General features: G+C 42.8%; 1 protein-coding gene across 1 annotated transcript in view; it reads right to left on the reverse strand.

Annotated features, from left to right (window-relative positions):
* Nucleotides 1-22,221, reverse strand: part of myom2a (myomesin 2a) — a 31,271-nt gene extending 9,050 nt beyond the window's left edge. Inside the window, exons 1-22 of the mRNA XM_020586572.1 lie at nt 22,023-22,221; nt 19,814-19,888; nt 19,144-19,279; nt 18,056-18,210; nt 17,557-17,649; nt 15,066-15,154; nt 14,937-14,975; nt 13,894-14,058; nt 13,565-13,726; nt 12,334-12,475; nt 11,428-11,627; nt 11,289-11,342; nt 9,735-9,862; nt 8,767-8,950; nt 6,177-6,351; nt 5,709-5,830; nt 5,512-5,529; nt 5,020-5,207; nt 4,210-4,336; nt 3,209-3,387; nt 2,331-2,445; nt 1,085-1,244 (exon numbers count right to left, since the gene is read on the reverse strand). Coding sequence (XP_020442228.1) covers nt 1,085-1,244; nt 2,331-2,445; nt 3,209-3,387; nt 4,210-4,336; nt 5,020-5,207; nt 5,512-5,529; nt 5,709-5,830; nt 6,177-6,351; nt 8,767-8,950; nt 9,735-9,862; nt 11,289-11,342; nt 11,428-11,627; nt 12,334-12,475; nt 13,565-13,726; nt 13,894-14,058; nt 14,937-14,975; nt 15,066-15,154; nt 17,557-17,649; nt 18,056-18,210; nt 19,144-19,279; nt 19,814-19,888; nt 22,023-22,129 — 2,813 coding nt within the window. The 5' untranslated portion in view covers nt 22,130-22,221. The remainder of the gene's footprint in view (nt 1-1,084; nt 1,245-2,330; nt 2,446-3,208; nt 3,388-4,209; nt 4,337-5,019; nt 5,208-5,511; nt 5,530-5,708; nt 5,831-6,176; nt 6,352-8,766; nt 8,951-9,734; nt 9,863-11,288; nt 11,343-11,427; nt 11,628-12,333; nt 12,476-13,564; nt 13,727-13,893; nt 14,059-14,936; nt 14,976-15,065; nt 15,155-17,556; nt 17,650-18,055; nt 18,211-19,143; nt 19,280-19,813; nt 19,889-22,022) is intronic.
* Between the last annotated feature and the right edge of the window lie 693 nt (nt 22,222-22,914).

Here is a 22,914-nt window from a genome sequence, read left to right on the forward strand (position 1 = left end):
ATAATCTGGACATCATCAGCATAACAGTGAAAAGAGACCCCATGTTTCCTAAAGATAGAGCCAAGGGGAAGTAAATACAGAGAAAACAGCAAAGGCCCCAAAATGGAGCCCTGTGGAACCCCAGATAACAAAGGGGTTGTGACAGATTCCACATCTGCCAGCCCAACAGACACTGATCTAGCCGATAAATATGAATTAAACCATGCTAGGGCAACACCACGGATGCCCACTAAGTCGCGAAGGCGAGATATCAAAATGTCATGGTCCACCATGTCAAAGGCGGCAGTCAAGTCCAGCAGGACAAGAATCACATACTCCCCTGCATCAGTGGCCAAATAAATATCATTAACAACCTTTAGTAAGGCTGACTCTGTACTATGCATGCATTTAAAACCAGACTGAAAAACCTCCAATAAATTATTGTCATCTAAAAAGGATTTCACCTGCGCATAGACCACTTTTTCTAAAATCTTCGAGATAAAAGGTAACTTAGAAATAGGCCTAAAATTACTCAATATGGATTGATCCAAACGTGGTTTTTTGAGTAGAGGTTGTAAAACTGCAGATCGTAGACAGAGTTTGTACTAAATGCCAACATGACCAAATTGTTTAGTCAGTGACAGCAGGTGAAAAATGTTAGACAACATTTATTAAGTATCAAACTCATTGCAACCAACTAGATTGAAACAACAGTCTCAGTCCCTGTTATTAGTACCAAATTACAGTACGTAGTTCTTTCTATTAAAATGATTCAAAATAAAACATTAGATGTCAGGTTAAAATAGATGTGGATGGACCTCGCACACTTTTTACTGTTTTGGCTCAGTCTATAAAAGAATTTCAGACGAGCTCAGATGTTAAGCATCACTTGTAAATGCTGAAAACAGGAAAGGGAAACATGATCCTGTTCAGAGAGGACACGCTGAAAAAGGCCAGACGAACAAAGCCTTGAGGGGAAACCCTGTGCTTTCTGTCTGAGCGTGTCTGTGCGGGTGAACATTTTATTCATCAAAAGACAGTCAGTCCCTCTTTGACTGAAGCCCAGTAAGAACTGAAGTCTGTCTGGGGGATTACACAGGCTTACGTTCTGCCCTTGGTGCTGACGGTGACCCTGGGGCAGTCGGCGACAGGTCTGTAGTTCTTCGACCACTCAAACTCGGAAGTGGCGCAGACCTCACAGGCCTCTAGAGACAGGAAGATGTCTCCGGTCTCCTCGTCCACACCAGCCACAATCTCCTTGGTGCCTGTGAACGTCAGCACAGTTTCTGCTTTGTCCAAAATTGCTCTTTATATCTTAAACAACATACTCTAGTTGTTCACGAACGTGTTGTGAGGTAGTTTGTGCATTTCTTTGCACCTTGAACTACCACACAGGACTTTCATATTAGTCTTAACTCCAATTGTACACAACTTTCTTGCTCTATGATAAGAAGAAGTTAAAAAATATACTAAGAATATATTGTTTGAATCCACTGAACACAGTCATGTTTCCTCTTAGTCACAAAACAACACGGAGCTGTGTGAATACAACATACAGTTCATCTTCATGTATCAGTGTACCATTAGCTTTACTTGACAAGCTGTGTTACACAGTGTGTACCTCAGATGTAAGAGGCAATAACACACTGAGGAAATACTTTTACAAGTGATGCATTCAAATGTTAGTAGTATTAGCATGAAGATATACTTCAAGTGATAAAGGTAAAAGCACTCATTGTGCAGAATGGCACATTTCAGAACAATAAATATTCTATTAATGGAAATTTGTCGATGTATTATTAATGAGTCACTTTAAGATCCTTAACAGAACACAAGGGTTAAAGTTGCAGCTAATTGTGAACCCCCCATATTGATACAGGTGTCGTAACATGTAACAATACAATACAATTCATTAATTGAATCAGTAAAGTCACTAAATATAAACGTAGTGGAGAAGAAGTACAAAGTGGCATGAAATAAGTACAAATATCTCAAAATTGAACATAAGTACAGTGCTAGAGTAAAAGCACTTAATTACTTTCCTCCTTTGGATTAAAGATTTTTATTTTATATAGAAATTAGTGGTGATGTTGATCCAGAGGTTCCACATGTGAAGGTCAGGGACTAACTGCTGTATCATAGCTGTACAATAGGTGAAGGTCAAAGAGGTACTCAGTTACAGTGTTACTGTCATCATTACTGTAAAGTACCAGTGCTATACTGTAAACTGCTAAAAGGTTGGAATGACGTCCACAACGTGTGAAAGACAGCACATGTCTGCAGGAGTATTGTTATTGTCTAAGGTGCAGAATGAACCTAGTTGTTAGTGAGCAGCGTTAAGATGTTGATACCTGGAGCAGCTCTGGCACAGACCGGCTCAGACAGCTCAGATGGTTTCCCGATACCATTGGCATTGACAGCACGGACTCTGAACACATACGTTTCACCTTCCTCCAGACCAGTCACCTGCAGGGAAGCATGGACACATGATCACAGAGCCAGGAGCTGCTGATCCAGTTCTACAGAGGAATCATCCAGTCAACAGACACTGATGGAGGAGCAGAGTGTTCTCTGCTCCTCCATCACTGTCTGGTTTGGCTCAGCAACTAAACAGGACAAGTACAGACTTCAGCAGACAGTCAGGACTGCAGAGAGAACCATCAGTGCCAGCCTGCCCTCCATGGAGGACCTGTACACCTCACGGGTCAAAATGGGGGTGGAGAGGATCACTGCAGACCCCTCACACCCTGGACATAAACTGTCTGAACTCCTCCCCTCTGGACGGCGTTCCCCCAGGCTGTCACTCTGATGAACACCTGACCCATGACAGTTGCAGTCCAGTATTACTGGACAATAACCCTCAGTGCAGCACCTGTAAATACACCTATCGATCTGGAAAAGGCATCTAAACTGTGTGTACATATAGTTCTCCATTTATAAGTACTTTATTTTTATTTTTTCTCAATGCACATTCCTTTTTGTTCTCTCAGCCTTATATTGTTTACTTGTATATGCACACTGAGAGCCACTGTACCCGAACCAAATCCCTCGTGTGTCCAACACACCTGGCCATTAAAGCTGATTCTGGCACCAAAGTTTGGGTTTTTGTTAAAGGTCTTGGGTTAGTATTCATACACTGTAGGTTCTAATTCTGCAGTAAAAGCAGATGTTTATAGTTTTCGCTAATATGATGGTCAAACAGTTTCCAGCTGGACAGCCAGTCTCCTACCTGCAGGAAACGACGGGTCACAGCTTCCTGATTCAGGGTGACAAAGTCGGAGGAGCCCCTCTTGACCATGTCCACAAAGTATCCAGTGACTGCGCTTGCTCCGCTGTAGACGGGAGCTTTCCACACGATGACCAGGGAGTGACTTCTGACCTCACTGAAGCTCAGGTCGTAAGGTGGGCCTGGAGGTGAAAACATGAGTCAGTGATAAGAAGCTTATACTGTAGATAGATGAAGGCATTTCTGCAACTCAGGAGTTCTACAATGTTGTGCTCTGATGCACGAAAGGATCTCACATTAAGCCATCACAGTTGTTTTTATCAATGTGTGTTAGTATCCAGCTGTAGAATATTTAGGGTATATTCAGGCAAACTCTGGTTCTTGGCACAGGATAACTCAGTGGTTAATCTCAAAGGACGGCCTCAGATAAACCAGCTTCCTATGTAGGCTCTGGAACCTTAGTTTACTTTTTCTCCTCTTCCCCCTTATTAATTAATTTTTTCATTTTATTTTTCTTTAATATATACTGAATATCAGACAGCATAGAGTAGGGTACACCCATGCTGCACACCTTCACACACAAACTAAATGTAAAAATCCCTTTGTCTCTCTTGTAAATGTTTGTCTTATCTTCTGTTATGTCCTTTGTCCTGTAAACATTTCATTTTGCAATTAAAGAAAAAAAATTGCAAATATGAAAATCAGTGAAGGTCAGTTAACTACGCACATCCAGGTAGTAAACAGGCCTTTTAGGTACGAAGTTCTTGTAATTGGACAATTAAATCTGCAGCATTTTCGTGAGCACTTTAATCCGGTGGACTCAATTTGTTAAAGGTGTTTTAATGGACTACACCTTTAGTGGAGGCTAAGAGCTGGTGTCTGTGCGTCTTTGTTTAAATAAAGTTTTGTTCACTGTTAAGAACAGTAGAACCTACAGAGTCAGACAGAGAAAGAAAAGAAGCTACCAGTGTTGTCTAATTTGAGAAACAGCTGTGATCTTGTACCTGGCTCATCCATGGTCCAAGCTTCACACTTCATCGGCGCGCTAGGAGCTGATGGCACACCGACACCGGCCAGGTTACCGGCCTGGACCTTGAACTCGTAGAAGGTTCCCGCCGTCAGATTGCCAACCTGAAGATAGAGAGAGAGTGGCGTGGCAGGGTTCTCAGAAACAGTGAGTGTAAATGAATGGATGCTTTTACTTTCACTTGTCTACATGACGACACAAAGTGAGTGTAAAGTTTCTGCTTGAACTTTTTAGTCTAAAGTTTTGGTTAAAAGCTTCCAAAACAAACTTACATCTTTTAATTTAGTGAATGATTTTGTCTGATTCAGAGTCGTAGTCGAGTCACTAAACGTCCTGCCTGAGTCAAGTCTCAAGACCAACTCGTCAGAGAATAGAGAGTCGAGTCCCTGTCACCTGAGTCAGCGGGTCTACATTAAAGTCAGCTGGTGAATAATGCTTCATTTACTGGTTTGAGGTAGCAAATACTGAGATTCCAAGCTTTCTAGTGGTGTATTGTGTCACCATAGTGTTCAGGGATTTGATACATAAAACATTTATAGAACGGTAGAGTGCATGTGTCGATGGGTGTGTGATGGCTACAGCAGGGTACAGGCAAGCAGATCTTATGCTAAATTATTACAGCCTATAACAAAAAAAAGTCAGCGTCCTTGTTTCCAACTTCCGAGTCTGACTGCAGTCAACACTCAAGTCTGAATCTAAGTCGCTGTAACTCAGACTCGGGACTCCGAGTCCCGAGTCCTGGACTGGACTGGGCTCCTACAGCAGGGGTCAGACTGAGGGCACTCACTGTGCAGACTCTCTCTGTGGTGGCAACCAGGTTGACCTCCTGCCACTCCAAAGCATCGGCGTCACGCTTGTCGACGTAGTAAGCGTTGATCCTGGAGCCACCGCGGTGTTTGGGACTCTTCCAAGCCAAAGTTATGGAGGAGCCGTCACTGCTCAGCATGCTGATGCCGTAGGGAGCGCTGGGGGTCGCTGAATCACACAGAACTTCATGGTTAATTTAGATACTTAAGTGGCATCTTTGTCCAGAGCTGTAAAAACTGTTTCAGCTAGAAGAGACAAAGGTGTGGCAGGAACCTTCATGCATTTGTTTTGTAAAGCAGGGTGCAGCGATCCGTCACTAACAAGTGTTCTGTTATTACTGTGTACAGTAATGTAGAAAATACACATTCCTGTAATTAAATCACATAAATCAGAGTGAAGCTGGTCCCAGAGTTAGGAGTGTGGAAGTCAGGTGGGAGGAAATGATTTCATAAATGGATTGTTTAATACATACCATATTCCTCCGCCCTGCCTGGACAGAATAATCAACATCAACTTTGATCATGTTGTTGGCACTGATAATCTTAGAGATGACAGTTTGTGTTAAATTATATATTTTCCATTGTCCTCACTTGTTCATTTTGATATATTTTTAACAAGCATTTGCAGCAATGCAGATTTTTTGAAGCACTCCTGTGGCGTGGCTCTTACCGAGGGCTGGCTCCACAGAGATGGGGGAGGACTCTGCAGACTCCTCGCTGAGGCCAAAGACATTCACGGCTTGGACACGGAACACATAGGTCTCCCCTGGGATCAGCCCGTGCACCACAAACCTGAGACACACACATCCATGTACATTAGATACAGTTGAACAGTTAGCTGTTGTCATCATCCAGAGCAAATTAAAGCGGCTAAGTGCAAAGTCCAAACTTATACATTTAGAAGTGAGAGCACAGACAAAGTGATCACAGTGATGGATTAGAGCACAGCCACAAAACAAGCTGAGACACAACAAAGTCACTGTGCCCATGGGTGATAACAGAAATGTGTCTGAGAGTGAAGCGGTTAAAACATTAAACAGAAGCATATCTGAAATCTTGAATAGAACATGTTGGGTTAAATGCCTAGAGCTGAAACGTCTCAGTTAAAGGGAGCCCTACAGATCCGGTCAACACTCACCTGGTGTGTTTGAAAGGTTTGTTGTTACAAGCAAACCACTCTTTGGATCCAGCAATCCGGCCGTCGATGTAATATCCCATGAGGTTCTTCTGTTGCTTGGAAGCCTCCCACTGCACAAACACAGACGACTTGGTGTTCCTGGTGGCAACAACTTGACCGGGAGCAGAGGGGACGCCTGTTCACCAGGGGAAAGAAATGATCTATTACTGATAAGGATATCAATTTAGGGATGTTTCAGTCCAATATTTTTGGCCCTCATATTGATCCAATTCCTTATTTAAAATTGTGCAGCCAATTTAAAAGTGCTATTGTTGGCAAATAATTCTTTTAGGTTTTGTTGTGTGGCATGGTGGAACAGTGGTTAGCACTGTCACCTCACAGATCCGGGTTCAGGCGTCAATCACAGGAGTTTTTAAAACTGACATTTACTTCAAAAGATAAAAGTTGAAAATATCACTCAACCACAGATGAAAGAAGAGCTGGGGTGTGTATAACCAATGTCAGACTCTAAAGTACAAAAGAAGATGGTTTGAACATTAAACTCAATGAGATTCTTCATCAGTCAAGGTGGGTTACGATCATGTAGTATTAATATACAAAACTATAATAAAGCATAACCAAAGCACCTGCCATTTCCTCTGTGCAGGGGGGAGAACATTTGGACATGCAAACCCTCTTTTTTTCTACGTTAAACCGACCTGATCATCTCCAACCCCAACCACGTGCTGCTCAGCGGTGAGTTTAACTGGTGTTTTCAGTGAAACGTGTATTAAATGAGCAAGCATACAGTTATTTTGTGTCTGTGGAATTGGTTCAACATCCTGGATGAAACAAAACATGCAGTGTTTGCTGTAAAGGTCCCACCAAATTGTTTTAAGATGGCGATTTTCTTCTGGGTGTTTCTACACAAAGGGGCGGAACAGGACGCATCTGATTCAATATGACTGACATATGATTAAAGAGAGGTTTCCCTGAGAATGTCCGGAGAATGTCATCACATTCTGGTTGTTGGAAACGCCACAAACAACTACAGAATGGAAGTTGATGTATTGTGAGTTTAGTTTTTAGATGCTCTGTTTTACACGTTATGCTTTGTTGCGTGTGAACCCCAGGAAGAGTAGCTGCTACCCTGGTGGCAGCTAGCGGGGATCTGAACACACTGCACAGTATAGCTTTAAACACAACATGATTCACCAAAAGATTTGACACTTAATGGATAAAGGGGGACATTTTGATGTAAAACTAAACACAAATACATTTTTACCTATACTGCATTTGGCATATACTGTAGTAAAACTACAGGAGTACACCCAGGGATACAAACATCAGACCTTTACACTTAACACTTATTCTCTTCCCATCACCCATGGTTAACCCACACACACATACTGTGAACTACTTGGTGATGTTAACAGCTATGCATAAAACTGTGCTTTTAAAAGGTGTTTGATATTAGTGTACGTACCAACCGGCAGCTCAGTACCTGCAACATACAGCAACTCACTTTTAACAAAAGGTCCATTTCAGCATGGATTGTGTTTTTGTGTTTGCAGAAGCACTGACATCCTTAAAGAGCCCATGGCTGCTCATTATGCTCGTTTCCAGCCATTTAATGTTTAATCTCGGGTACCTCTAGATTAGCTTGGCACCCCTCATAACTCCAAATAGTCTGTAATTATTTCCGAATGGTAAAACCAGAGCCTCTTCCTAGAGACAAAAGGATAGTTTGTGAACATGCCAGTGTTGTGTTGAAATCTGTTTCCCCATCAAGATGTGTTTCCCCTAACCTGAATCCTAACTTTATCCTAACTCCAACCTCTGACATGGTTGTTACATAAAACTGAGTTTCACACTGGCGTCAAGCAGTCAAAACAAACAGGTGCTGTGCTCCGGGGGAATCCAGCGTTGATCACCTGATCACTAACCGCTGTGGGGGCTTCACAGGCTGGCTGCTTGTAGGTTAGACCCGGTCAGGTAAAACAGCAAGTCCCTGTACAGGAACAATCCCAGACATGCCGTAACCTCAGGCCCTGTATTCTTCTCCACATCCTCTGGTCACAGTGCAGCAGCAGGAGGGAAAATACTGTATATCCACAAAACCAGGTGCAGTTGAAAAAATTCGATTTTACGTGGATGTCAGGCAAGCTCACATGAACGCACAACGGCCTGGAGATTATGACCATTCAAAGAAATCCTTAAGTGATCACATAATACTTTATTTTGTTAGAAAGAAAGTCTTGTGAGCGTGTAAAAACCGAGTTGCTTCTGCATAGAAACACTGGAACATACGTTCAGCTCATTTTTTTGATCTTTAGGTCACGTCTAAGGTGATAATTCACCGTTGTAACGCGCCGTGGGCTCTTTAAACTTTATTTGCGTCTGTTTAAATGTGTGTGTATGTGTCACAGTACAGGTGTGACTGGAACCAGTTTACTGGTGGTAGCACTTCATCACTGTGGGCAGTCAACTCATTATCAGTGCCTGTGTTTTTCTATGAAGGTGTAATGTTCATGTTGGTGTGCAGTGTACTGTGCGTTACACACAGTATGACAGCATGTCTAAATGTCTGTGCACTGGTCCCAGCTCTTACCATCCTCATCAACCTTCCGGATGGGCTCAGAGGGCGCGGAGGCCTCACTGCAGCCGTGCACGTTGACCGAATACACTCGGAACTGGTACGTTTGTCCATCTTGCAAATCAAAAACCGGATAACGAGGGGAGTGCAGTTTGACTGCTGTGTTGATGTGCTGCCACGCTCCAGTGCCTGCTAAGCACTGAGGGGAGAGTCATGGGGGGGGGCATGAGACAATACAACCTCACCATCGTAGCACAAACACAAAGAGGAGATTTCAGACAGTGAGTTGTGTGATGCATAAATCTGAAAAGTCCTACAACTATTTGTGTGTCAGGTTTGATGAACACAACTTTTTGGGCAGATTGCCTTTTCAGAGTGTACACATTTAATAATACACTGGCAACTACAGTGGTTTTCTACATAAACTTATCAAAAAAGTTAACATTTCTCACTTCTGGCAGTGAAAAAGTAGAGTCCAAGGTATGTAAGAAGGTAAGAACTTTTAAAGATGCAAAAATCAAACAAGCAACAATATATTAAAGTTGTGAACAGAGAGATCCTGAAAAGCATCGTTTATACTTGGAGCGCCAGCAGTACAGTGACAGCTGATGAGCTTGTAACATTACATAAGCATAAAAAAACATATTTACCTCTTAAACGGTGTTTTTTTTTTTTTTTTACAAACCTACGTTCAGAGGTGTTTCTGTATTACAGCAGAGATCCCAAAGTTTAGAAGCACAGAAAATATGTCAGGCTCAGCTTTAGTTAAATGTGTTAACATGTTAAAATAATATGCGATGGTGCAGCCAAAAAGGTGAAGGAGGGCCAATATTCAATACTGTCACGTCGCATGGGAGAGACTTAAAGAAACTTTAAGGATCATTTAAAGGAGAATTAAAGCAGGTTATCGTCTTCTCTTTCTTCCCACTACACTGCTGAGTTGAACAAAGAGCTACACTGACGGTGAAGCAACACACACACACCTTCTCAATGATGTACCACAGCGGAGCTCGTCCACGGTGGCTGGGGGGCTTCCAGCTCAGCACAACGTACGATTTGAAAATCTCGGATGCGTGCACATCGGTGGGCTCCCCTGGGACAGTTACAAGGCCTGGATTGGGAGTGAATGGTGTTGGCGCACAGAGCACACACAGCAGCAGCAGCTGGAGGTTTTAACTGAATGTTGTAAAAAATATTGATTAATAAATGGAGTTTGTTTAAAGAGTTGTTGAGAAGATACAGCTCTAACTGGCTGATGGCAGTAGTCCATTTACTGAAGGCCTCTGCTCCACCAGACTGACAAACAACATACAGTATTTGCTTACTTTCTTCATGTGTTTCTAAGTAGATGAACAATGACTGTTTGGCCTTTATTACAATACTCACTAGAAAAAAATGGTCTTTGATATTTAAATTTAAGATGTTGCAGTAAAACTAGACATTTGTTAGTGTCTGACAACAGCAACATATCCACTGGCAGTGGATATGGTTTGAAGTCTTACCTTTACTACATGACACTGTGGTTTTACAGTAGGAGCCAGGAGGGTAGTAGGTACTCATTCAGATCATAATATGGACTGAAAACCTCAGTATCATGATTCAGCTTTTTAAAAGAAAGATTAAAGTGTCTGCATTATGAGACATGAAAGGACATAAACCCTAAAGGCAGGAATACTTTGAATTTCTCATAGCGTCTCTTTAGAACCATAAGGACCTGAAGTTTAGTAACAGGGGAGTGCGATGCAATAAAATCTTTACAACAGACTCATCTGTAAAATGGAATGGATGTGCATTAACATATTCTTTTCATTTTTAAATTAGTTTTTGTGCGGTAGGGTTGTGTTAACGTGGACGAGAAAACGTTCCGCTTGACCGGAAGAGGTGGGGTTAGATTGGAATCACAGCAGGTAGGACGGGAGGAGATGAAACTGTTTTGGCTCATGTAAAGATGTTACTGATTAGCTTTGACACGACAGCACAGATGTTAGCATTGTTTTTAGTTCTGAACATTTAGTGTTAAACTTTTATGTTTTTGTTCCAAGATAAAAAAAAACATCTGGTAACTTACTCATATGGTGCCTCAGAGACCAACAGACAGTTTTACTGTGTTTCCATTGTTATAGTGAAATATGATTAAGTTATAGTGAAAACTGTGTTGTTGTTTTTATCATTTTAAAATGAATCCATAGAACTTTTTATTCAGGTGGTCCTTTTTGTCTTTTGCAGAACCTGATTCAAAGGTTGGTCACTGAACCTTAAACCATAAAAGCTGATTTGTCCGGACAAGGTATGAGAAGTTGACTGACAGCGTGAGACAACCCTCAAATGTTTGGCTGCGAAATGCTGATGAAAGATGTGAAGGTGGACGAGAGTGAGGACTGTGTTGTTATTTACAGTGGAACTCAGCTTTTAATTACACAGTAAATGTTAAGGTAGTGTCTGGACAGAGGGGCTGTCGTTAGTATGTGGCCTGTGAGAGATTGTGAGGAAGTGTTTTAGAAATCTGATCCCAGATCAGTCTATGTGCAATACTGTACCTTCCATTTTGTCATCCTTGAACACTACGTCGTATTTTCCTTGGTTTTTAATCACTGTTGCGGGAAATGACAGCAACAGACCCGTTAGGAAACACTCACATCCTGCTGACGTGTGCTGTGTATTTACCTTCCTCGGTACCTTGCAGCCTTGCGCTCTCGGCCTCGTCCAGGGCGGTCACTTTGTCTGACTTGCGTGACGGCCTGCTGATGCCGGCGCTGTTGACGGCTCTGACCCGGAAATGGTAGGAGTGGCCCACGCTCAGGCCGTGCACCGGGTATTTACACACCTTCACTGGGGCATCGTTGCACTGGACCCAGGTGTCGCTGCCAGCTTCACACCTACACATTGGACAAGGAGGCGGCATCAGCAGCAGGTCAAACTCATTTATTAACGTCTTCAGTTTTAAAAATACAAAATTCTTGTTTCTACAGTGTAAAGGAAAATTTTGAAGTGGCTGAAAGTCACTGTTTTTCAGGAAGCAGTGTAAATTGAGGGTAAACAAACAATCAGTAATTTAAATGTGGTACCAAGATTAATGTCTAACATCACTGCTGCATGATTCTGCATAGTAAGTTGGAAAGGACAATGTTTGAAAAAAGTGCAATAATAAAGTTTATGAAAACATTTAGACATTAAACTTGAACTTTTTTTTTACTTAATCATGCATTAAATATTTCTGTTTTGGTCATTTAGATAAAGCAATTAATCAACTAAACATTCTCATTTGGTCTATATAATGTCAGAAAACAAACAGCCATGGAGTTTCCAGAGGTAACATAACGAAATGTGTTGGCCAAAACCCCAAAACGTTCACTTCACAACAGTGTCAGACCTTAAACAACTCATTGCTCATCAAAGCAGCTGCAGACTAATTTTGTTTCATCTGACTAATTGATTCATCGGCCAATCACCGCAGCTTTAAACACTATGACTTGTAGTCGTTTCTTTGGCATTGAGTGCATCCTGATTTATTGTATTCATGTCGGCGTGCCAGCTCCCATCTATAAAAAGGAGGACTGAAGAGGTGTCAGGGTGTAGACTGACCGGTCCACAAAGTATCCGGTGATTGGTGCCTCACTGACGATGTTGGGGGGTTTCCAGGCAACCAGGATGTACTCCGAGTTGATGTCATAGGCCTTTACGCTCATTGGTGCACCCGGGGCGCCGGCTGTGGTGGGAGTGGCGTCTAAGGAGGAAGGAAACAAGGACACAGGGCAGGAAGGAGGGAAGAAACCACAAGATGCTACGTCAGCCAAAATTTACAAAAAGAACAGAAAGAGTCAGATGAATCCAATACGCAAAATGTTCAGTTGTCCCTTCTCTTACTTTATCTTCATATTCTCATCACACTGTGTTATGGACAAGTAACCGCACCTACTTTTATTTCTTTGCTTGTGATTTTATTAGCGTGCCTGTCTGTTGACTGTAGTGATGATTAAAACCCTTCATTAGATTTGAATCACAGCTCACAACCAAACATACTGCTGATTATGGAACTACAGATACTCGAGTGAAGCCCTCACTGAGTCCACCAGTTATCAGGAAAGTGATCCGTCCTGCTGAGGCACATTCTGAGACCAGGTCCAGTGGGAACAGACTGAACCTCAGCTGTCACAACCAATGTGACATCTGCAATGGGCTGACATTTTGGCCAGATATGATCCACTAAAGGGAGAAATAAGTTCATCATTTTCTTTTCCTTCAGTTTTATCTTTCCCTTCTGCAGATTTGGTGCTGCTGCAGGTGTGCTGCTCCTGTCCTGCAGCTTTCAGAGGTCCCCTGTCAAACAGGAGTTTTCATTAGTTTTCCTCAGGTGAGGTTTGAGTTTCTATAGGTGGAGCTCTTTTATACCGCTTGCTCAGCCAGTGCTTTGCTCTGTAAATGTATTTTTTCACAGTAACAAAATCCTTCAGATGACCTACAAAATGTCACCCAGATACACTGTTTAGTGCAGGAGGTTTTCATCCTACCTGAGACAAACAGGTAGGCGCTATGCTCGGCAGTGCCGTCTTTTGTAAAGATGCGGAGGGTGTAGAGGCCCTCGTCGTCCTTGGCCAGATGGGGCAGCGTCAGACGGGCCACGCCTCCGCCCACCGACATCTCCACCAGCTTACCTGGCTTCAGCAGTTTATCTGTCAGCAGAAAAAAGAGGAAGAAACTGTGACAGGTAATGGAAACACACAGTAAAACTGTCTGTTGGTCTCTGAGGCAGCCACCATGCTAACATATACTTAAGGCAGACCCTACACAAACACGCAGGAGGTTTTCATCCTACCTGAGACAAACAGGTAGGCGCTATGCTCGGCAGTGCCGTCTTTTGTAAAGATGCGGAGGGTGTAGAGGCCCTCGTCGTCCTTGGCCAGATGGGGCAGCGTCAGACGGGCCACGCCTCCGCCCACCGACATCTCCACCAGCTTACCTGGCTTCAGCAGTTTATCTGTCAGCAGAAAAAAGAGGAAGAAACTGTGACAGGTAATGGAAACACACAGTAAAACTGTCTGTTGGTCTCTGAGGCAGCCACAATGTTAACATATCCTTAAGGCAGACACTACACAAACACCAGCTCCACAGACAAATGACTGGCAGATTAATTTCACGCCTTACCGTCTCTGTACCACTGGGCGTAGGGTGGTAGGTTGGGGAGGTCGGGGACGACTGCCATGGTACACACCAGACTGATGGAACTGCCCTCCACACCAAAGGACACATGGAAACGATCGATCAGGCTGACCTCCAGCTTACTGGCATGGATGTCAGTCAGATGGGGCACTGGTCAGCAAGGACACAGGAAGTGAAACATCAGCAACATCTAAGCTCATGGTTTAAACTCTCATGTTAAACAAGTGGTTTTCAGAGCGAGTCGTCTTCCTGAAGTTCACTGAGACCTGTGCTTTACAGGCTGCATAATGTGCAACAGTTTGGATGGTAGACACTGTAATTTATTTGTTTTGACAAAACCTGGGCTCCTGATGCATCTCTAATAAAGTACTACAGTTACATACTAACTGAGTCAAACCAGAAGGGTGCTGTAGTCTAGAGCCCAGATGGGGCCACATTTTTCTGTCTGAAGACGACCTGCGTCTGAGAGTGTGGCATCCTAACACGACCTGGACCCGACAAGCTTTTAGAATATAGTGTGCGAACTCGACCTGAGCCCGACACAGTTGATTTCATATGGTATTTTCCCCCTTATCATTAAATGAAGCAGATACTGTATTTGAGGGGTCCAGCCGTCTAGCCTCAAGTTTGACCTGGGTGGCCGAACCCGACCCAAACCCAAACACAATTCCAAAATTTCTGTCCGAACCTGGCCTGAACCCTTGGGGACCTGATGGGTCCTGTTGGGCTTGGTTTGGGTATCCACACTCTACTTTGGTGGAGATAATTATTAAATTAACCTGGTCATTATTTAACTTCCTAAACACAAACACATTACAGGTGGATGTTTTCTTAGACCACGAGATCCTGAACAGTGTGCTGTGCACAGAGGCTTCTCTTGTTTTTACTCTGTCCCATTCTTAAACCATGACAACAGGTTCTCAACATTTTGACTTCTTATCAGGCCCCTTCACTTGCTATTTGTAGCCAACTGATCTCATGCATTACTGGTTGTGTCTGGGCCTGAGCTACACCCTCACTCCTCTCACCTAGACCGAGATGGCAGTACTCCCCAGCTCCTGCTGGTCCTGTGAAGAAGACAAAATCACCATTACAGAGAGAAACATGACAGGCAGAGACTCGTATCACGACTAAGTCAGACTAAAAGAATGACTTACTCTTCACAATAACTGTAGCCATGCTGGTAGCCGTGCCGTGCGGGTTGGTTGCCACCGCACTGTACTCGGCAGTGTCACTTACAGCACACCTACAGTACAAAAGCAGACAGAATGGAAAAGTCAGTACCACAATACTCCAAGAAGAAGTATTCTACTGTTAGCAACAGGTCAAAGATTGTTTATAGGGGTGGGGCATACGAAACAAAATCATGAGTTCTTAGAAAGCACCAAAACAGTTTGAAGTCTACCTTGTGTATTTAAAATGATTTGTATCAAACTAACAACACATTGACAGAGACCTCAAATAATTCACGACTGATAATGTTTATTGACCGGTGTTCAACTCAAGCGTTTTTAGGAGTCTGTAATTACGTAACATAGTTTTTTGTAAATCAAAATTTACATTCACGGTTTTGCTCCTACCCTCCTCTCAAGGCCCCAAACCCCAACATTATATAGGCCTAAGACACCTGGTGTGTAGGCTGAAAAGAAAAACCTGCGAGGAAACAGCAGTTTGTCAGTGCAAACGTGATGGGAGAAATGAGATTTTACACAGTTAGAACACGACCCCTGATGGAAATTACGCCATTGTAATGGGTCATATTCAACCTGGCAGACAAAAAGAACAGGAACCACCAGCTGAAAACTGACCCCATGTTAAAGTCATGGCACTGTAACAGTCAGAGATAAGGACATTGAACAGAAATATGTTTCTAATATGAAAGCTTTCTTTCCACAACAACACCTCAGCAGATCTCCAAGGTCAGCTGTTAACTGTCAACCCAAGTCACTGTCTGATTACAGCAGAGCACCAACGTGCCCTTCGTCACCAAGGCAGCAGCGCCCTGGTGGCAGCAATCTAACACAAGTCTGATGGTGAGAATAGAAGAGGAAGAAACATGACCTTCATCCTGCACAGAACTATTTTAAAGGTAATCCATCTTCTCAGCTGACATAAACAGAGTCTGTGCTTTTTTCTAAAGTAGCTTGGCACTTGGTTCTTCTTGCACTCTGAAACAGGACATTTTTCATTTTTACAAAGTCAGGGACATAATCAGGAGGACAGGCTTTTCACTGAACCAGTCCTGTAATGACAGAGGACCAGAGGTATTCAATGCCTGAGAGAGAGAGAGCAAGCAGTGGCAAGTATTTATGCCTCCAATGACGCAAAGGTCAGCACTTTGACACGAACAGCTGAGGAGACTTGAAGATGACGAACAGACCAGCAGGCTGGGGCCCGGCCTCCAACCTAACCCTCTTCTCTCTCCAACAAATGGTCTTAATTTTGGCAGCACAAGTAAAAGTAAAACATTAACGGTTTTAAAAGTCACAAAGGAGATTATTTTGTTTTGCAGTAATTCACTGGAAGCCCCCTTAATCCCACCAGTGACCTTTGTCTTTCTCAGTAGCTCAGCCTCTTCCACAGGTCCTTCATATTTTACAAGTTCAAGGTTCCAGACTTTGTGTATTATCAAACTGTACAGGACAAAGTTGTACGTTGATTTGCTTGTTGCTCCAAATTTCAGCAATAGGTTTGTGTTTCAGTTCCAAAATGTATCACAGTCCCTTTTTATTTCAGCAAACCGTACAATTAAACTGACATTTTCAAAACTGTCCATACAATGTTATGTGAGGTGTTTCTTTTTAATACTTTTTCACAGTCTTCCAACCTGTGATTATAAACCAAACCATATCTTAATAAGCTGCTAAAAGAAAACTGCAAAATGTAGTGGTATTTGTTCAAAAGAGCGGCTAATAACTCAGGCTCCAGGTTGTCAGAATACTTTTACAGCCTGGACTCTCTAAAGCCCCTTCTCCACCGCCTGGTACTCAACTCGCCTTATTTGTGTTCCCATAAGCCAGATGTTGGGATAGTACCTGGCACTATCACCTCCGTGGAGGTTCAAAGCGAGCAGAGGCGATACCGAACGGTGACGTGTAAACACTGCAGACTAGTGATTGGTCAGAGAGATCGCGTCATCAATGTGCGAGATATCTTGGAACAAAGCAAGCACCATTTGTAAAAGCAACGTTACTTAAAGCTAAGTGCTGCTTTACTCTAGTTACTGTACTAACTACTTATCCTGTATTTATAATTACTTAAACCCTACTGATTACATGGCAGCTTGCAAAACCACATGGTGGTCAAATGAGGAGGTGTAGACATGTACCAAGATTCAAGAACAGCGTACCTTCGATGTCCTCTGTTGTGTCGGTCAGTGACGACATCACAGCAGTGTGATGCAGTGTCACTATGACAACCAGCTACACTGAGAGGGACCATCTGCTGTGGAGAACCAAGCACCCAGTACCAAAAGGTCAAGGTCAAAGTGTTTATTTGTCATATGTACAGTTAGGAAACGTGTTTCCCTGTACAAAAGTGAGTAGAGTCGAGTTGGGCCAGTACCGGGCGAATGGAAAAGGGGCTTCATCTGCTTCATACTGTTCATCTCATTAGAAACTGTGTGATGTTGTTATGAAAACTCCATACCTGCTAATGATCAAACTGTGAACTCCATACTTGCTTTCGATCCTGTACTTTCCTGGGGTGCTCGGTGGGCTGATGGGCACGCCTCCTTTATACCTGCAAACAGTCAGCAGTCAGTGACGCCTCCACAGAAACTGGTAAATATATATCAGTCTGTGCATGGGGCACTCTGATGGTCCGTCTGACAGTAGAGCTGTGGACTCAAACAGCAGCAGACGCTGACAAGGTGCTGGCTGATGGGAGGGTAAACATGCCACTATGCTTTCCTGGATATTGTAAAACAACTAAACTAGACTTTAAACTATCAATATCTACCATAATGAGGAGTACATCAAAACAAAAGCATATAGTAATTAAGTTCTTTGGGAACATCTGCTGTGTTTTGTCACTTGTATAAATAGGTTGTTGTGTTTTTTTTAAGATGTGTCATCAGCTTCCACTTCCTTTTAAATGAGCTTTTTTTTACACTGTCCATGAATCAGAGAGTTCTGCATATTCTGACCATTGGACAATGGGTCTCGGCTTTCCCATCACTGTGCAGAACAGTTTGACAGGCATCTTCTCCCAAACGGTGTGGGGCCGCAGAGCCACCAGGAAATCAGGCGTCCTGGGAATTTCCTCCAACAAATACACCCTCCTGTACATCATCTCCTTCACCTGAGGACAGCAAATGGCATTAGCTGTATTATACTGGTGATTTGGAATGAAACTGTGACTCGGGTTAAAGTGCTGTTGTTTAGGTTTACATATTTGTCGTGCATAGTGAGCGCATGCACCACTTGTTTCTATGAAAAGATGACATCATTACGATTCCCACTATCACGTTGTCGTCAACATTTCCCAGCTGACATCACTATTAACAAATGTGAAATCTATCCACAGCACTAGGATTAAAGGGGCGAGCTCAGCAGGCGGCAGTTAGCCACGCAGTCACCACCATCAACATTGAGCTTTAGCATCGTTCATCTGTCTTCTCACAGCAAAATGAGGCAGCCAATTCCAGATTACCTGGGAGGGTATATATCTATATCAGTGTCTATTGTATTACATTTCTAGTTTTGACCCAATGAAAGGTAGTAGAAAAGGGAATAAATCCACTCTTTAAAGTTCTAGCAGCAGAATGGTGAATGAGCTGAAGTAGAGACAGTACCACTAACTGCTTGCAGTCATTAACACCTAAAAGTTCAGTTTTATATTTATTATCTGTATTTTGTGCCTATTGAAGCCACAGAAAGCTTTGACCAGACACTACACTGATGCTCTGTGGCAATAAGACCAGACTGTTTTGATAAAATAGAAATGTATCATCTGCGTATCCCTGATACAAAATGTTGTGTAATCACATTGAATTATTTGACTTTTGTCATTTAAGCCACTGATGCCAACCTGTGGTGACACTGTACTCAGGCTGGTAAATTAACCAGGTTTTAACTTTGGCTGTGAAAAGTAAGATAATTAAAAAAAATGCAACAGCCATGATTCCAGGAATGAGTGTTGTTTAGGTTTCATTTTAGTTACACACACACACAAAAACAACAAATAAACAAGACACGACAACATCGTAAGTACAGTAACCACTGAAACATGTACCTCTCTCTGGATAGCGAGACTGTCCACTTGGGCCTTAGTGGCCATCCTCATTCTGTGGAGCTCCTCCTGAATACTAGCCAGTCCTTTCTCAACTTTTGTAGTCACTCTCTGGTACTCCTCAGTCTCCTCAGCGGTCCTGACGGTACAACAACCATATTAAACCCCTAAACTAGGACTCGAACGGTTATAAAAGCACATAGGATTAACAGACCTGACGTTGTCTAGATAGCTCACCGGGTGCTAGATAGTTAGGTTTTTAATTGATCATGTTCAGGCTTCATAGTGAATATGTCCGGAAACAAACACGTTTATTAACTATGCAATAAAAAAGGGGCTGTTTTTGTCTTTTATGACACAAACTGAGCCCCTGAATTTTAAATTACATAGCAGATTCCAGTTCATCTGCATCCTATGACTGAACTAAATACACTGGGGAGCAGAATTGGAAGAACAGTTTATATCTGCAAATTAGATTCAAGCTCTGGGGATTTGTAATTATTTCATTTTAGCTCTCAAACATTGGCAGATCTTTGTACTGAGCCATAACATTAGCCAGAATCAGTCTTGTGTATTTGACCAATGAAACCTACAGCAACTGTTTTACAGTTTATAACTTATAAATTGTTTCACTGTGACCTTACGCCTACAGTAACCCGATGTGGGAACTCACCTCTGCCTGAACACCGGTATGGTGTAGGCCAGTTCCCCCTCTGTGTCCTGCATCTGGCACACACAGGTGAATTTCCTGTTAAAGAGAAAGTTTAGAGTTATCAAAGAGTCATTAAAGGCAAATCCCAACATATAATGGACCTGGGGTTTTAGTTTGCAGAAGCAGTTGTTGGGCTGAAATATCCCACAGTGCACGTGAGGTTTTTCTTCCCTTTAAAGTGAATATACAATCCTACAAAATGGCACCAACTTCCTATAAATGAAAACCTGCTTGTCTGTAAAATCATGTGTTCATGTAGTTCAGTTTCATCTGGATAGATACAATAAGGTGCTCGCCTACTGTATATTAAACCCACTTCTATCATTTGCACCACCTGTATAATGCAGTCCTATACTATTTATTCAGTATCTTAAACATCCTTTTAATTGTATCAATTAATCTGCTTTAAAGTGAAAAAACACTTTGATGGATGTGTAGCCAGATCTACTGTCTACAGGCTGATGGTGGTTAGAGTCTGATACAGGTGAGTATCAGGGACGTGGACTCAGAGTTCATTCAAACTTTTTATTTGAAAGACCGCATTAACACGGTTGATTGAATGAATGGTCACGTCCTGTATAGAGACTAATCCGAACATTTTCACCCCTCTAGAGGAAACTTCAGAGACACTCGGTCAGTACTGCTGTTGGTGTCTACAGCTCTGATCACTGGCCTAAGATGTTGGTCAGGTTCAGGGGGAAGGCAGGTGACTAAGGCAGGCCACTACAGGACAACCTGGTGATCAGAATTGGCTTGTGGTGCTTCAGGTGTGGGCCTCGAGGCGGTTTTACATTCTGCTCTCATCTCATCAGGAGTAACGGCAAAGCCACAGCTGCAGCTTTGTCTCAAGTTCAGCACAGAGCATCGCCGCAGTGTGCCGCGTGGCCGAGCTGGGCTCAGAGCCAGGGAAGGTGCAATGCATTTTAAATGTGGCCTGTCATAACAAAACAAACCAAAATCTGTTGCCTGAAGCTGCTGAGCATCAGAAGCAACAGCAGCTTCTATAGGTCGGACTCAGGGGTTACAACATGTAACGGCTGGAAGTCACACACTCACTGGCCATCGTTAATGTGCACAGTGCAGACGTGCCTTCATGCGTCTGTGTTGTTTTAGCCTCTACAAGCTGTGAACCTTGTACTTTGAACACACAGGTTAAAGTATTTCCTGATCACATGGATCATTTCTTATCTTAAACTACACCACTGTCAGACAAGCAGCAGCACACAAAGGGTCCTACGCATATAACAAATGACAAATGCTTCTTTATGAACAGAAATACTGCTGTGGGCAACTTTGCACATGCAGCTGTAAGAGATCAAATTTACTTGTGGTAAGTCAATGAAAATCATAAAAACAAGGCGATTTTCTGGGCATTTAAACAAATCTACTGCTTGTGATGCTTTGTTGAGTTATAGCAACACAGGTTGTGCAGGTGAATGGGTTTAAGTTGAGGCATTAAACAGTCCTGTGAGGTCAGTGATGCTGCAGATCCAATATAAACAAAGGGGCAGTGAGCCCAGTTTTATTGGTGGAGCTGCTGCTGCTGATTATTTAGGAGACAGATTAGACCTGATTCACTGCTCATCATCTGAGACTCCACTGTAAATTCAGTCTCTCGGTTATTAAAGGTTCAGTACTGCTGCAGTCATTAACTTTTATCACTTTGTGATGGGCTGATTAATTTATTAGAATCCGGCCCCGCACAGCTTTGAACTCAGAAGACAGTTTTTGAAATGTAAGCAATGTTTTTCCAGGTAAAACCTGGAGTCACCGCGGTGATGCTCTTAGGAGCCTCTGTTACAGCAGTGCCCTGGCCAAAACAGCAGCGGTTATAAAACCAGACAACACAATGACAGAAATAAATCCAAAGCTGCAAAGATAAAATAAAGTTAGCAAAACTGTATTAAAGACAGAAACAGAAGAGATAACAGGTTACAATCCCATCTGTCAGTGTGGTTAAAAGAATTAAAAACAGGAGCAAATGTTAAAGGAGTCATTATCTGTGTGGTTACAAAAGGCTTGAATTTGGTCAGTTCTATCAAACTGAGCAGATGAATTAAAGAGCCGGTCGGCTAGGAAGCGGAGAGCACCCCCGTTACTGCAGCGCCTCTATGCATCTGAACCTGGCGAAGCAGCGAGAGCGGCGTGTGTCCAAACATCACCTTCATACCTGTCCGCCTGCTCCTTGACGACATGTTTAGAGTGATGATAAGCATAGTCAGTTTTGACTTGGCTCTGGTGCTTCTTCTTATACCAAGGTATGACTTTGGAAGCCATGACAGGAACACTTCAAGGAGACCTGGCTACGGGCACCAGGAGGAGGAGGAGACCACACATGTACTGGTTTAGCCAACACAAGTCTTCCATTTCCATTACTAGAGCCATGATGAAGCCTCACATACACATTTAGCATCTCAGATGTGCTGCTTTAAATGAAAGGGTTAACAAAGTGCCTTCATGCAGTCTCTAGTGCTGCTCTCCTCCTGAATAAGATTATACTCATACATAATAAAATACTCCTGCTAAAACACTGATATTTAAAGAATACATCCATGTCACATGAACATTTTTATCCCACAGGACGACGTGTTAACATTGAGGAGGCATCAGCACAACATATTGCCAGAGCTCAGCACTTCAACTGTTTCACCTTACATCCTCACACAGCTCAGCTATGAATAGCCTGCAGCAGGCTGCCTCTTCCATGATTGGAGACATGAAGGAAACAGTGTGCAGACTTCACACTATTTAATTAAAACCATCATCTAGGAAATTAGATCAATGGGACTGCACGGGCTCATCACTCAAATCCCCACTCTGCCTCAGTCTATTACACTTCTGGTCTGTTTATCCAATTATTTCAGATAAGAACACTGACACAAATTAGGCAAAGAAGGCCAGGGACCTCTTAATACCCCGGTATGTAAGGAAGCACCGCTCAGGGAGGTTATGGCAGCCTGCTGCTGTTTCCCCACACAGGAGACAGATTATCTCCAAACACATTATTCCAACACATTCACTCGTCCAACTCTTGAATCAGAATCAGCTTTATTATTGAACAT

The sequence above is a fragment of the Monopterus albus genome, unplaced genomic scaffold, assembly GCF_001952655.1.
Source record: "Monopterus albus unplaced genomic scaffold, M_albus_1.0 scaffold413.1, whole genome shotgun sequence".
NCBI classification, from domain to species: Eukaryota; Metazoa; Chordata; class Actinopteri; order Synbranchiformes; family Synbranchidae; genus Monopterus; species Monopterus albus.